Source organism: Bacillus rossius, chromosome 2 (genome assembly GCF_032445375.1).
Source record: "Bacillus rossius redtenbacheri isolate Brsri chromosome 2, Brsri_v3, whole genome shotgun sequence".
Taxonomy (NCBI): Eukaryota; Metazoa; Arthropoda; class Insecta; order Phasmatodea; family Bacillidae; genus Bacillus; species Bacillus rossius.
The window spans coordinates 106607261-106624425 of record NC_086331.1 but is presented as its reverse complement, the minus strand read 5'-3'; the positions used below and the strand labels follow the sequence as shown (position 1 = coordinate 106624425).

General features: G+C 36.8%; 1 protein-coding gene across 1 annotated transcript in view; it reads right to left on the bottom strand.

Moving 5' to 3' along the window:
- The window catches only part of LOC134529570 (uncharacterized), a 62538-nt gene extending 46230 nt beyond the window's left edge, over positions 1 to 16308 (bottom strand). The window contains exon 1 of the mRNA XM_063363797.1: positions 16121 to 16308. Within this exon, the coding sequence (XP_063219867.1) occupies positions 16121 to 16147 (27 nt within the window). The 5' untranslated portion in view covers positions 16148 to 16308. The remainder of the gene's footprint in view (positions 1 to 16120) is intronic.
- Positions 16309 to 17165: the final 857 nt, after the last annotated feature.

Here is a 17165-nt window from a genome sequence, read left to right as displayed (position 1 = left end):
CGAGATAAAATATCCAATTGTGAATCTAAACCATCCTCGAATCCCCGTGAACTCACACACAAAATTTCATCAAAATCGGTCCAGCCGTCTAGGAGTTCAGTGACATACACACGCACACAAGAAATATATATATAAAGATTATAATAAAGTACATAGATAATAATAATTATTAATGATAAATTACATACCACGCTTTCAACAGCTATATTAGTAATACAATACATGGAAACTTTGTAATTGATAAGGCTTTTTTATTTTCAGATTTGCCCGCACATATTTAGATTTTTAAATTAGGCAATATAACGATAGAAAAAACTAGGACAACTGATTCGAATGTTTGTAATATAGATTAGATGAGATTAGATAAGGAATAATTTATTACATAATGAAAGCTGTTTGTTATTTTCTTCTTTAAAATAACAAATTCATACAAAGTTATACATATTTTGAAAAGGCAACGCGTTTTCTGGTCTTGTAAAATAATCACTCAGCATGGTACGAAGGTCCTTGGCACGAGACGACTGTCCTATTGGGCGAGTTTGTTGTAGTGGTGTCAAGTTGTTGTATGCTTCTTCAACTTCATTCTCGTACTGAGGTTTGCCGATCCTCCCATCATGAACTTTAATGAAATTGTGCAAAACGCATGCAGATTTTACTATTTTAATTGCTTTTGTTGGCTCACATTCTATTTGGCCCAAGAAAATTCGAAACTTATGTGCCAACATTCCGAATGCACATTCTACACTCTTTCTTGCACGGGACAACTGATAGTTAAATGCCCTCTTAACATCATTGTCTCCTTTTCTTGGGTACGGCCGAAATAGAAACTCTTTCAAAGGAAAACCTTGGTCTCCGATGAAAAAGTAAGGGAATGGTGGGTCTGTAGTGTTTGGTAATGGCCTTCGGATCCGGGATACGCAGATCATTAATCTCTATAGCTTGGAGGAAGCCACTATATTGTATTACTCTTCCGTCGCTGTTCCTACCATAACCTCCAACACTTATCCATGTGAACAGGGAGTCCGCATCTACGCAGGCCAACAATGCCAAGGAGAAAAATCCATGATAATTGTAATAAGCCGATCCCGAGTTCTGCGGTCACTTCAAACGCACATGTTTCCCGTCTATGCTTCCCAAACAATTCGGGATATTCCATTGTTTGTAGAACCTGTCACTTATCACTTTCCAATCGTTTTTTGAAGGCATTGGCATATAGTCTGTTTGAAGAGTCTCCCACAAACACTCAGCAATGTGTTCCACAATTTCGCTTACAGTTGACACTCCACGGTAAAATTCGTAGGCAAGCGCAGTAAATATCAAACCCGTAGATAAATACCTGAAAATACAAACATATAAAGTAACTTTTAGCAATTATTTTGCTGAGTATGAAAAGGTATTGAGTAGCAAAAAGACTTCTGCTGCTGCTACTAAAAAATCTGAGAAAATTAGAATGTAGCTACTCTAAAGTTTTGAGTTAAATATTATAGGGCTAAAATGTCTACAGGTGTTATTATTTTTTCAGAGGCGGAATGCTGATTGCGATGGAAAAACATCCGTGGTGGATTCACAAGGTACTCGAAGAGTATGAGCGATACTGGAAGCGGTGCGAAGAAACCTTACTACTTGTGGGACCAGTTGCAATATTTACGACCCTATACCAAGTCTAAATCTCAGTCGGGGAACCTCGGCTTAAGTCAATTATCTCAAAAGGAGGAAACAGAAGATGGAATAGAAGAGTTAGGGGACGATGTTGAGGAACAACAACAGAACCAGCCTACTGAAACGGCCACAACAACATTTTCTACGAGGAATTCTTCACAAAACCCCTCCTTCAACTACGCCTTCCTCGTCTTTGTCAGCATGGCGGAGCTCGAAGTTAAGAAAAGCACAAAAAAAGAAGACTCATTAGAGAAGGCTGTCTCCACATACTTAGACAAGAAATCAACCAGGTATGAAAGAGAAGATACATCATCAGCCGACCTCGACTTCTTCAAAAGTATTTTACCGGACATAAAGGGTTTTACACCTCCAACCAAAAGACGGTTTAAACGTAAAGTGTTGGATCTTATAGATGAGCTGGTAGAAGAAGATCTTGCATCATCAAGCCGCTCATCTTCAGCAAATACACCATCAGAAAGGGTTGGAGGAAATATTCCCAGTGCATCTATGAACTTTCCTAGAAACTTCAACCGTTCAGCGACCACACCACCAGTTCCAGTAACGATGTCAAATGAATTTCCCATGACCTCTTCTCAGAACTTCAACAACATGCAAGTTTACGATGCTTCGGATGCAGATGGAGCTACTGCTTCCTACTTGACATGGGACTACCGTAGGCCTACCAATTAACTCTATTTACAATGTTTTAAATGAAATGGATTCACCATTGTTAATTGTACATTCAAATTATGACTGTACAAATCACAATTATTCATTGAGTTAAGTTTTGTTTATTGTTGTGAAATTCACTAAAATGGTTTTGCTTAAATAACTAAAGAAACAGACTCTTATTAATATTATCGCTAAAATAATCAGCTGATTCCATTACGTATAATGTTAATACTTAGCGACAGGCGTTTAACATTCCTATGTATCATATATTGCAAAAACTCTAATGCATTCTTTCATATACTACATACCTTAAGAAAATAGAGAGTCGTTCCTCAACACCGACAGAATCACGCCATCTACTATTCTTTATGTCACAATGGTCTCTCAGAAGTTCACGTAATTTTATATATGTGTCTGGATTCATGCGGTACAACTTCTGGAATTTCTCTGGGTGTTCCAAGAGCTGTTTACTGATTATGTATTGGCTACTTTCAACATTTTCGCGCCAATAAGGGTGTACCCAATATTCACGTTGAATATTTATTCTTCTTCGACGTCGTCTTCTTCTAATGACGGTAAGTAACAGCAGCATTTCATCATCCGACGACGACGACATTTTCCAATGAACTGAGTGCCAGAACGTCCCCACCTCTCTCACCTGGCCACTAGCACGTGCCACGACCATGCAGCCTGCATGCATCTCGCACAGTGCTACTGGCATCAAAAATGCTAGTCGCACCGTGCGAGATGCATATGTGTGTAACCCGCCTAGGGATTGCAATACAGCTAAGCGGAATTCCGCAATCCCGCGGGATCCAGCATCATCTAAAGGCCTGGGATATCCCGCACTGGCTTGTGGATCCACATCGTGAATTTGTTGACAAATCGCGCAAAATTCAGTCCAATTTGCCGCTCTTTGAATCGCCTAGCGCGACGTTGCCGCTCCGTCGCTCTGCATCTCGCATGCACTCGGACATAGCCGCGCCACCGCGCCGCCGTCTCACTCGCCAGTTGGCATTTGACTCGCGCAAAAAACATGGGTGGTTTCGCGAACAATCCGTCGTCGTGTTAGTAAAGTATATTTTTGTTTACGTTCATTTGTATAATTTCTGCCTTTACCTTGATTCAAGATAATCCCATTGAATTGTGGTAACTTTTTAGAACAATTTTATTAGCTATTCACGTAAGGTGTATTACATTAATTCATGTACAAAACCTAATCTATTATTTTTAATTGCGGGTACTAGTAAAGTATGGCTATTTCAAAACCACATCAGAAGAATTTTGGTGACAGTAATGTTTAAGGTTAATGGCATTAATTAAATACGTCTGAAGGCCTAATGTGTTCTCAATTTTTGAACATCAGTCAACGTTATATCACTGGCTTAAGAACCCACTTAAAAACAAAGCAATGCTTAGAAATAGGTCAGTTACTTCCATTTATAAATACAGATACCAAAGCATCCATGTTAAAAAATGAAGACATTGAAGAATAAATACTCAAAAAGAAAATTAAAACTATCAGACGGATATTTGATATAAGAAAATTCGATGTGGCTTCTTACTACAATATTAAAACATAAACACAATTTTTCATACAAATGTTTTCTGAACAAAATATTACCGCAAAACGTTATTTTCAAAGCCTTGTTTTCGCCAAACGAAAACTAAGCACAGAGTGTCTCACAACATTTCAAGTAATTTGCCCGCGAAGTAAATCAAATCGGAGGCTTCCAACGAGAAATTTAAAATCACGTCTAGCGAAAGAGGAATTAATTTCTTACATATGTAAGGTTTCATTCAATACAATAAAATAAATAATCCTATTTGTATTTGTATTTGTAAACATTAAGTGCGGCTCACCCGTCATGACTAGAGACCTGCAAAATTCGCGGTTTCGATGGCCTTCAGGATAGACTGTACATACCTCTGTGCACTCGGGCAAATAACGCAAGTTCATTGGCTACCAACTTGTAAGTCGTCTCAGCTGGTTTGCCTGTGATTCGATCCTTCTTTGGTTCAGGGTTTATAATTCGTTGACATTTGTCCAGATGAACAGTAAGCCAATAGAAAAATTATCTAAGAGGTATATGTGTTTGTATTCTAGTCTATCACCAAATGAATCCGCGAATTTTGCAGGTCTCTAGTCATGACGAATAAAACAAGTGTGAAATGGACGGCGTGTGCATTTTACGCCTTTAAATCTAATAACATGCACACACTTTAGTATGTTGTAAGTGAATCCAATTATATGTACAAATAAGTCGTTTATAAATTATTGATTTGTATAAACAAAAAATTGCGTCTTCTTGGTTAGAACTGTTTTTTTTAATGATGTTACATTTCATAACACTTGTGTAATAATTGTCATTTTTTTAATTGTATGAAGATTTACATGCCAGCATTCTGTATATTGTTATGACATGTTCAGTGAGATTGAAAAGTTAAAGAATAGAAATAGTATTTGAACATAAAAGACTTACTGCTTGCTGCGGAGGAGATCAGTCACCTAATGGGCTTGGAATTTTAAAGACAGCGGTGGATTTTTTGTTGTCTTCCCGAGGTTCAAATACCGTAATTGAATTAATTGACACTAATAATTTTTTTTCATGTGACTGGTTTCAAATACGTATTGATATAAGTTTTATTTATAAACATTTGTCTTAAGACAAGAGAATGAAAAAAGAATTCATAATTTTTGTAATGTATTTCATTTTTTTGAATTTGAATCTTTCAGTTTCTAGGTAAAATTGGAATCTAGGATTCAAATTTCACTCTAAGCATCAAATTCTACCTGAGTTATGGAACTTCATTATATATGTTATTTTTCTGTCAAAGTAATTCGTCAAAGTCGGGTAGAACCCAACTTTAACAACAATAATAACTCTAAATTATGTTTTCGACTCGCCAGACCTTACTACTTGCAAGAATTCAGAAATTTGTTAGTCCATGAAAATGTTATGTAATTTTGTTCTCTTTTAATGTTAAAATATTCAAGTTAACCAACACGAAAATATTTGTTAAAATGCTACTTTCCTTATTTATTTAATTTAAAGTAATTTTGTAACTGGTAAAAAAACGACACAATGTTTGTGATTGCAGAAGTTACACTAAATATTTTGGCAACCAAACACAAGTACACTTAAAAAATACAGCAGTATGAATCAGTCCACCGAAAAATAAATTCAGGCAATATTTTGTATGGTGACGAAAAAAAAAAAAAAATACTTAAATTTGTTTTCAGGCTAATTTTTTCATATAAAATTTAAAACAAAGTTTTTAATTTTTTATGAGTCTAGAGAAATAGTTTTAAAATAAAATTCTTAAAGAAGGGGGCTATTAAGCGTTAACACAAATAAATTATGGAGAGTAAAAGTAAGCTCAGGAACAGTATAATTGATGTAAGGTTATAAAATTAGTTCTTAAAATAACGACTCTCTTAAACAATGAACGTTATTGAGTTAAAATAAGATAGGATGGCTGGTCGCTACAGCCGTATCAAAAAAATTTCTAAACACAACTCATAAACTTTGTACGTGTTTTTGCCATTGTTTTCTTGATAATCCAATACACGATCAAACTCTATTCAACAATCGGTTTGAAGTGTACAAAACTATGTAGCTAAGATTACGATACAACTGAATGAAAATTTTTCGCGCAACAGTCGTGACATGCATATTTCGGCACTTACAACCTTATTGCCTTAAAAAAGTATGAAGTCGGCATCTGAGAGATGGGGACTTTTTAGGATCAATTTTTAATACCCAAAGGAGCATCTGTGCCAAATTTCAAGACTACATTATTATTTTTCAGGTAATATGCTATAGTCAATATTGACCTAAATTGCTCAAAAACCCATTGTTGTACAGTAGTTCATTGTAATCCTTAATACGTCAGTCAATTATTATCGCATATACATGTTTGACCAACCGATTTAAAGCTTATAAAATAACGGAAAATGTTTTATATAGGTATATTTTTTCCTATCAGTGGTGAATTTGATGTAACTGGTGATTGTATAGAGCAGTGATATATTTTACTTCCATTAGTTGAGTATAAATTAGGTTATAAGATAATTTTTGCCATGTATAAAGTAATAAAAACGAATGATTAAGGACTAAGGGCCCTTAACTTTAAAATTTTGACCAAATTTTGATATATTAGAATGAGTTTTTTTCACGCAACAGTCGTGATATGCATATTTTGGCACTTACGCCCTTATTGCCTTAAAAATGTATGAAGCCAGCATCTGAGAGATGGGGACTTTTTAGGATCAATTTTTAACACCCAAAGGAACATCTGTGCCAAATTTCTAAACTGCATTATTTTTTTTTCAGGTAGAACACTAAAATTCATGGGCTATTAGGCTATAAAAATTATATCGCATTTCGATATATTAAAAAAACCATCACTTACCGTAACCTTTAATTAAACTATTAGCTTAAGTGACTAAACAAATGCGTTTCAACAGTTAATTAAAAATTATAATAAACTATCAATAATTTCATTAAAAACATAAACTTTGACTTGCGTGGTTGTTCTGTCAGGACTGTGAACGCAGGCGTGTTGAAGGAACAGCTAAATGACTGGCTAACTGGCGTGAGGAAAGCCTTCCCCCACCCGCATGACACGCCCCCCCACTACCATTGGCCAGGTAGGTAGCGTACGGTTTAGTGTCGCTACGGTCTTCTGGGGGCGACCCGTCGCTAGTTTCATAAAAATAGTGGTGTTGTGTAATGTTATAAAAAGATGATTTTGAATCAATTTAATTTATTTTCTTGTTTTTAGAGCATTTAAATAAAAGTTTTTTTTTATTTTTTTAGAATTAATTTATTTCATAATTTTTATTTATCATTGTAAATATCGAAATGATTCTTAAGCTGTTCATTTCATTTAGAGCGTCGATATTGACTGTTTGTTTGTCAGTCAATTTTGGTGCAGTCTAATTCATCAATAAGTAGACCTTCTTACGAATTTACTCTACTTAGGGCCACATATGGCTTGACCAGCTGCGAAGAGCTTTGAACCTTAGTAGGTACACGACGGCGTGGTCGACAGTGCTACCTTGCATTTTGTGTACTGCGCAAGCCTAGCGTAATATAATTCATAATTTCGTTCTGCAGTGCCGTGACAAAAATTTATCGGGAATTGCACAGATTTAGGTTGAATAATGTGAACACCCAAACTACCTTGTGAATATGGGAGCTTCCGCGGTTATTAAATTCGATTCTCCGCCAGAAATATTTAATACGACCATTTAAAATTGTATGTTTGCTTAACATAAATTTCATAAGGGCGTTGTGGCGATACATGAAATGTCTGCGAACAATTACGGGATACTGTTCAATTAACCGCTGTGTTGTTACCATATCCAAATCATCCGGATATTCCATAGGTTGTCCAACGACGATGAGGAGAGCTTTTAACATATCTAGCCAATTGATGTCATTGCAACTGAATGTCAAAAAGTAAGTCTGCGGTCCTAGACACCGAATTTGTGCCAACAGTTCGTTTAATGCAGTACGCCAATATGCCGCTGAGCCTCTGAAGTTCTTAAGGTAGATGAACGTCTTCCACTTTCGCATCTTGACCTTCAACTTTTTTACAGAAAGCAGATTTTGTGTTTTTTGCCCTGTGGTACTCTAAAATTTTGTGTATATTATTTCTCTATGTAAACACTATAATATAGATGTTTAGTTTTTTTTGTTATTAATAAAACAATTTGGCTTATTGTTGAGATAGTATAAACCTAATCATTGCGCCTAATTCATTTGCTATATTTCAAATTTGTTTTTACAAACTAAGTTTTATTTCAGTGTAGATTTGAGGTTTAAAAACATACTCCTCAAAACGATTCTATCGAGCCCAAACTCGATGGGTTTATCTTATTTAGTTCAGAAATTACTATGGCCATCTTCCGGCTTCATTATCAGAACTTCATGGTACCATATTGTTGTATTGTCACCGAAGATACATATGTGCACCAAATTTGAGCTTAATCGGACATAGGGAAGTGGTTCTAATTCTGCTTCCAAGATTAGTGTCGAACACACAGATATACATACATACAAACATTGCAAGTTAAATAAAAGCTTGTAAAAATGTTAACACTTCCTGCTACGGCCATAAGAAACGATGAACATATACGTACATTTATGTAACGGAAGGCAAACGAACTTTGCATAAATTATTTATGTAGGCCTATGTATGGTCACAATATCATATCACCTAGCAAAAAGTATAGTAGAGCCTTAACAAAGATCATGTCTGATTAGTTCCCTTAGAAACCCATTTTTCGGGATAAAAATAGCGTATGTTCTATTCCTGGACATAAAGTTTCTCTATGCCAAATATTATACAAACCTGTTCAGGCGTGATTGAATAACAAAAATATAAACTTTCGCCATTATTATAATGGTCCTGACGCTGTCCTGACGCGACTTTACCCGCATTAAAATTGTTTAGTCTATGTTTTACTCTGAGTTTAATATACTAAGGGAAAAACTATACATGTCCAGTTGAGATTTATACCAGAGAGGATAAAGATATATGTCCAGTTTATTGCGAAAACAGGTTTACCCCAATTTCAGTCCCTACATTTCCAAATGTCTAAAAAATAAATAATTAGTTTGTAGGTATTTAAGTAAGCAGTGATTTGAAACCAAATAGTATAAATATATTTGTATATTTGTTCAGATTAGGGAGCTATTAAGTATATGGCGAAAACAGTTTTCACCACTTTTCTACCCCTTAAATTTTTAACTTCGAAAAATCCTGAAAATACTTTTTTTTTAGGTATTTAAATCAACAATGTTTGAAACCAAAAAGCATAGCGATTTCTGCCCAAGTTATGGGGATTTAGAGGGAGATTTTAAGGAAATTGCAAAGACAGTTTGCGCCCCTTTTCACTCCCTTATTTTTATAATTTCCTAAATCCTATACCATTATATAGGTACTTTAATTTAGCAATTTTTTTGAACCAAATAGCAGTACCATATCTGCACAGGTTAGGGAGTTAAAAATAAAATGGTGTAAACATTTTTCAACCCTGTTCACCTCCTGGAGAAAATAAAGCATGCTATATCGTCAAACCCGCTGCGAAATCTGCTCTTGGTCTGACGATTTCTATGATATAAGGTGTTATGGGAGCAGCTACAGTAGTCCACGCAGCAGCTTTTACGAAAACCTGGTACCGTGGCGTGTGTGTGTGTTTGTGTGTATATATATATATATATATATATATATATATATATATATATATATATATATATATATATATAATACACATAAAAAGAGAGCTTAGAGCTTAGTTTATCGGTGAGTACACTTCATTTTGTATGTTATAATTACTGGCCATAATCAGGCACTCAGACGCTTTCACATAGACTTTTTCATTTTGATTATTTTAAACTTTTTTCTATTACATTAACTTTACATGGCTTCACATTCATGGGTGCAAAAAACGTAGATTAGAACTATGGTCAGTAGGCCTTCTGCGTTACACAGTTTAAATCCCACTAAATGCAACACTACTTCCACAAACCCGCAAGAACATAGACAAGTTGTCACGGCAATCTTTATAAAAGCTCTCTACTATCCCTCACCGAATGTCAAAAACAAAGCTGTCTTGTGCCTGTGTGTACATCTACGGCCGTACAAGTCACTGTAATGCCCACTGGATGTCCTAACGCCCCGTGGTCTTATTCTGTAATAGTACCTAGCAATAAGTTGTATTATAATTTTATTTACGTTGTATTTCCTTCACGTATAGCTTTATGATCTCTTGGGCGATTGTATAAGCATCGATTTTGTTTCTGATGGTAGACATCAGTCAGCAGATAACTATAATGTTTAAATAAAATATTACAAGGAAACTAAAATTGTTCGTTTTGTCGTACACCATAAGTTTAATATTAATTTGTATAGACATACATTGATTGCATTTTAAGCGTAAAAGGGTTTTATCTGCGCCGATCATTCAACAATAGGGGACAATTCAAAATTGTCTTGGAATAAAATAAAGAGTATAAACTATCTGAGTAGCCCATCAGGTGTTTACGAGCTGATTGCGTACAAGAAAAAAACCTGAAAGGCGGCCTTTCCGATGGGGCACAATTCAGGGTTTTCTTTCGCTTAAAACAGAGCGAACAGCCAACCCTGGAAAGGCAGCCCATCAGGATTTTACGAACTGTATGCGTACAAGGAAAAACCTGAAAGGCGGCCTTTCCGATGGGGCGAAATTCAGGGTTTTCTTTCGCTTAAAACAGAGCGAACAGCCAACTCTGGAAAGGCAGCCCATCAGGATTTTACGAACTGTATGCGTACAAAGAAAAAACCTGAAAGGCGGCCTTTCCGATGGGGCACAATTCAGGGTTTTCTTTCGCTTAAAACAGAGCGAACAGCCAACTCTGGAAAGGCAGCCCATCAGGATTTTACGAACTGTATGCGTACAAGGAAAAACCTGAAAGGCGGCCTTTCCGATGGGGCGAAATTCAGGGTTTTCTTTCGCTTAAAACAGAGCGAACAGCCAACTCTGGAAAGGCAGCCCATCAGGATTTTACGAACTGTATGCGTACAAGTAAAAACCTGAAAGGCGGCCGTTCCGATGGGGCGAAATTCAGGGTTTTCTTTCGCTTAAAACAGAGCGAACAGCCAACTCTGGAAAGGCAGCCCATCAGGATTATACAAACTGTATGCGTACAAGGAAAAAACCTGAAAGGCGGCCTTTCCAATGGGGCGAAATTCAGTGCCCACAACGATCTAACGAAAACTAAAAATTTCTGAAAGGGAGCCTTTCCGATGGGGCACAATTCAGGGCTTTCTTTCGCTTAAAACAAGGCGAACAGCCAACTCTGGAAAGGCAGCCCATCAGGATTTTACGGACTGTATGCGTACAAGGAAAAAACCTGAAAGGCGGCCTTTCCGATGGGGCACAATTCAGGGTTTTCTTTCGCTTAAAACAAGGCGAACAGCCAACTTTGGAAAGGCAGCCCATCAGGATTTTACGGACTGTATGCGTACAAGGAAAAAACCTGAAAGGCGGCCTTTCCGATGGGGCACAATTCAGGGTTTTCTTTCGCTTAAAGCAAAGCGAACAGCCAACTCTGGAAAGGCAGCCTATCAGGATTTAAATAATTGTGTGTGTGCTCGAAAAAACCTGAAAGGCGCCCTTTCCAATGGGGCGCAATTCAGTCGCCCCATGCATGCTACCCCTCCTGCATGGCTAATACCCTGCATGATTAGAGCGTATGGGCTTTCGTTCTTAGACGCACTTAGTCTCCCTCCCTAACCCGGAACCCTCCCCCAACACACTTAGTTTTTAATTAGGTTAGGAAAAAAAATAAAACAAAATCCAGGAAACGAAGACATAAAACTGTCCGAAGCTTAATATTTGTACAGTGGTAGAGTCGACTATGCTCAACAATATACTGAAAGTTTACCGCTCTTGACCTTGAGCGTATCACTGAAAATGAGCAGTAAGTCCTAGTTAACAGCGACTTACAGCAGTCCATTAAAATGCTTCCCATTTATGCCATTTTTAACGTATATTCTCCATAAACATACAAAAATAACCTAGAAACGCTAGTTTGCACATTAACATTAAAAAATATTCCAAATGTGTATATTAAAAATAAGATTTAAATCGACTAATTTATGAATCTTTTTTATCTCTGGCACCCAGATAAATATACGATTTACACAAAAATAACAAGCCCAGTGTAAAACGTTTCTTCATAAATGTTTTTGCATATTGTTTTAGCTTTAAGACAGTCTGTTTAAAAAAAATCTAGCGCAATAAGTTGGCTTCCTGGAGCGGCCCGAACGACGCAGGGTGTGTCGAACTGTGGCCGTTATAAGTTCTTACGGCCGCGGCCGGCGCGACATTGCGACACTCATTATTACACTTGGACTTATCTACCGGTTATTAGAAATATATATAATTCATATGATAGGGTATATTCCAATTACATGTCAAGACTTAATTTCTATTGATTCTCTTCTATGAACGATTTTTGATTCAACATGAAAATTAACACTAAATTATGGAATTTGTTTATCTAAAACTGTATGAGAACGTTATTTTTCTATCTGTGGTTAAATAATTTGTTACAAAAATTGTATTATTTAAAATTGAATATTATTTAAATAAATAATTTTTTTACGCATCACTTTATTTACGATCAGAACAATACTAAATATTAACTAAGCATGTATTATAAAATATTTTAAGAAATTTAATTCTTGAAAATAAGTTAATGTTTACATAAAAATGACACAAATGCTGCTTTTATAATATTATTACTAACTATTATTTACAAAAAAATAAATAAAACAACAAAGCTTTTGCAAAATATTTAGCATGAAAGATTTTTTTTTTTTAAGTTGATATATTTGTGTGCTGGATAGCTGACTTCGATGGATCCCTAGAGTGGCAAAAGCCGGGCGGCTGTTTTTGCAAGGGTGTGAGAGTCGTTTATGACTCTAGCGAACGAGACGGTGTCTGTCCCAGAAATAATAACGGTAAGAGAATTTAGCCTTTCTCTTTAGTCACGTATGGGTCTGCAACTTGTACGATAACCTTTCGTCAGTTTATCAAAACTTTGCGGGGAATTCGATAATTTTTGGGTTAGCTCTGTTTCACCGTAGTAACGGAATAAAGTAATTTGATGTTCTTATTACCGTAGCAGTATGGCGTGTGAAGAAAAAAATTAAACTAAGTTTGCTGTACATTACACGAAAAAAAAAATAAGTGCACTCGTTTCGAATGAAATCGCGAGTTCATTAATAATGTCCGTCAAAATTTTGTCCAAGGCTCGTTGTATAAAATTACACTAAAATATTATAAATGTTGTCCCTAGAAATAACGCTATTGGTCCCAGCAATAATTGCATTATTTATTTATTAATAAAATAGAAAATAGAGAGTGAATCATACTACAACACCTTTTTACTTAAGCAAATCATATCCAGCAAGTTTTATTTTTATCTAGGTTTGCGGTAGTACACTTTTGATATGTAACCAGGAAAAGTTTATTCTTCCACTGTACAAAAGTAACAGATTTGTGATAATTTTCGATACATTAAACATATTTGTTTCTTAAGATCGAAAATCGTCCCAGCCCGAGTGATTTAAGTACCGCCGCAGAAAAGTACTCACTACGAAGCTCGGAACGCTTTAGCGGTTAGATCGATTGTACAATACTCTCAACAAATATATAAATTTAAAGCTTAAGAAATATGTAACAGCGTTTATTAAGTTGATTTTTGTGTTGAACGGTTCATATTTATGTAATTTGTGTTTATATTTCCATAAAATTGAATAAAAATAGTTTTCTTAACTTTAATGATTTAAATTGTGTATTAGATTATATGATATTAAAACTGTGTACTTTTTATCACAATTAACACGTAAGGAAATGTTTTTATATTAGTTCCAGTAGTCATACTGAAATTCTACTACATAAATTGCGTTTAAGAAGAGCATTTTTGTGGATCGTTTCAAGAAATTATCATTTCGATTTAACAGCACGTTTCCGGTGTGACGCACAAGGTTTGCGGTGGTTAACTTTTGATATTTTACTGAGAAACGTTTATTCTGCCACTGTACAAAATTTCAACTTTGGGATAATGTTCTATATATCAGAAACCTTCGTTTCCGAAGAGTAAAAATCGTTACGGCCTAAAGACTTCAGCCCCTTTGCAGGTAAGTACCCACTATGCAGCTCAGAAAGGTCAAGTCTCTTGTAACAGACTCTCAAACATTAAACCAATTAAAAGCTGAAGAAAAATATACAACTACGTTCTTCTTATACCAGCCTTGGGAACAATTTAGACCACAAGTCGTATGTATGTTTTCAATGAATTTTAGTTGATAACTTTAGTTGATAGTTTATAAATGGTTTGATCAATTTAATAAATGTTTAAAGGCCAAATTTATATTTCAATCTCAGAGTAAATTGAAAGCATGAAAACGTTTTTAAACTAACAGTTTGTACGGAGGGTTTGTCGTAAAACTATCTGTAGTATGTCACACTTAATCAATACAAATTTGATTTTCCCAAAGCCATAAAAATTCATGGTTCATATTATTTTGTATATATATATATGTAGGTGTGTGTTTGTGTGATTTTTATTCTAAATATGTATGTATTTACAACAAAAGATACGGAATGAAGTTTAATTTAAACGTTTCCCACACGATTATACTTCACTGTTCATGAGAGCACGTTCCAAATAAACATTTATTTAATTTATGTTACCAATTGTAAACAAATCACCATTGTTATAAATTGGGTTTAAATTATTAGCATACACACGAAATTATAAAAGCAAAATAATCGGTTTCACACTCCATGCTGTTTATTTAATTTTCTTATTAATTACTATTCTTTGAGATAATTTCCAGTAAATTCATCACGATAGCTTTCTCGCACTCTAAGTTTTGGCTTAAATATACTCAACAAATATTTATAAATCTAATTTTATGGCGGTAAATTATCAAACAAGAGTTCACAGTCATGATCACTTGCTCGACCTTTACAGTTTGAAAAATAGCGGTTAAATAATAACCGGTTAAATTTGTGAACAACAAATGCAAGATAACTATAGGCATAAGTTGACAGAAAACTCTCTAAATTGGTAGTGGTGACACGGTCATTTAGATAGGTCTGGCAACCTCCTATTCTTTGCCTTGGCGTGTCTCGTCTGCTTATGTTAGTGAAGCTCACGGCGTTACGGCCTGCGAACTAATGGCACTAGTGTTAGTTGAACCCATCATTAACATTTTGTTAAATGAAATATGATATAAGTCCTAATTCCGTTTCAATTTTTTAAAAAATTTTCTCAGATTACTATTTTTTCATTTGTTTGGGTGCTTGGTAAATGCCTCTTCTACAACCAATTCCTTAAATTGTTTCCGAATTTGTTAGTTAAGATGAAATTATGTTTCAAGAATATGTTTAAAATGATTATCAAGTCAGGGACATGGCACAATGGTCCATCGCATGGCCTGTTAATCAGCCGGCTTGGGTTCGATACCCACTGGTGCTGCTTTTGTTTTACATTTTAATTTTTTTTCACAATATTAAACAATTAACTATATTTAACAGTTAAATGTATATTTAATATTAACATATTCAATATAGTTAAGTTTATTACAAATTGGTTAATTATTAAATTTCAACCAGAACTATTTTTAATGGTGGAGTAATGTAACTGGTTAAACATATTTAAATTCTGTGATTATTAGTTTAATATTGCGAGAAAAATGAAAATGTAAAACCTACAATACTAGTGGGTATCGCACACGAGCCGACATATTTCTAGGCAATGAACTTAAAAACTACGTCACGCCTCTTAGGTACTTCAGAAAACATTAAAACATATTTCTAAAATAACACTTTAATTTAAATAAAAAAAATTCGGAAAAAAAATTAAAGCTTTGGTACAGATTAGGCATGTATCAAGCAACCAAACAAATGAAAAAAATATTAATCTGGCGGAAAAAAAACTTCAAAAATTGAAACAGAATTAGAACTAATATCATATTTTATACGAAACTCTCATTTAACCCAATGTTAATGATGGATTCAACTTCTACTAGCGCCGTTTGTTCGCAGGCCACCGCGAGCTTCACTAAGCCGACGGAGAATGACAGTAATTTGACAGACCTATCTATAAAACCGTGGAGGTGACAAGAAAATGAAACATGCTACTCGGCTACTCGGCGTAATACAGCGTGCACAACAGTAGACGTGAAACCCTGTGAGACGAACAAGCACTGCACTCACCAGAATGAGGAGGAGCCGCGAAGTCATTGTCGGCGAGGAAGCGACTGGAGGCGAGGAGCGCGCCTCGCTGCGGCGGCGAGCGGTTTCGTCGCGCCGGCGGCGGTCAAGCGCGACCTTGAACCCGACCGCCGGGACCGCTCGCTTCCGCCTCGGCCGGCGCGTCACTGCTGACCCGGAGAAGCGCCCCGCTCAGCTCTGCTCGTACAACCTCGGTCAACCTCGGCCAACCTCGGTCAGCCTCGCTTGCTTCCGCCTCGGCCGGAGCGTCACTGCTTTTTTTTTTTTTTTGTTGGGTGGCCTACGGTGTGAACCAGCAGCCATGATTCAAAGCAGCTGGACTTAGACGTTAGTGGGTTACCTACGGTAAGGAAAAACACGGGTAGGGAGGCTAGTCTTCTTGGTAGAGACCTATCTACCACAGGAGTGTAAGGCCATGGATGAAGGAGTAAGAGGATGGGCACGGAAACCGGCCACCTCGGATTATTACTACTTCAGGGTTATACATGAATATGATTGCCTAGAATGAAATCAATTAAGATCTGACATACCTCATGCACGTCACTGCTGACCTGGAGAAGCGCCCCGCTGAGCTCTGCACGTACAACCTCGGTCAACCTCGGCCAACCTCGGTCAGCCTCGCTCGCTTCCGCCTCGGCCGGCGCGACACTGCTGACCCGGAGAAGCGCCCCGCTCAGCTCTGCTCGTACAACCTCGGTCAACCTCGGCCAACCTCGGTCAGCCTCGCTCGCTTCCGCCTCGGCCGGCGTCACTGCTGACCCGGAGAAGCGCCCCGCTCAGCTCTGCTCGTACAACCTCGGTCAACCTCGGCCAACCTCGGTCAGCCTCGCTCGCTTCCGCCTCGGCCGGCGTCACTGCTGACCCGGAGAAGCGCCCCACTTAGCTCTGTTCATACAACCTCGGCCAACCTCGGCCAACCTCGGTCAGCCTCGCTCGCTTCCGCCTCGGCCGGCGCGTCACTGCTGACCCGGAGAAGCGCCCCGCTCAGGTCTGCACGTACAACCTCGGCCAACCTCGGCCAACCTCG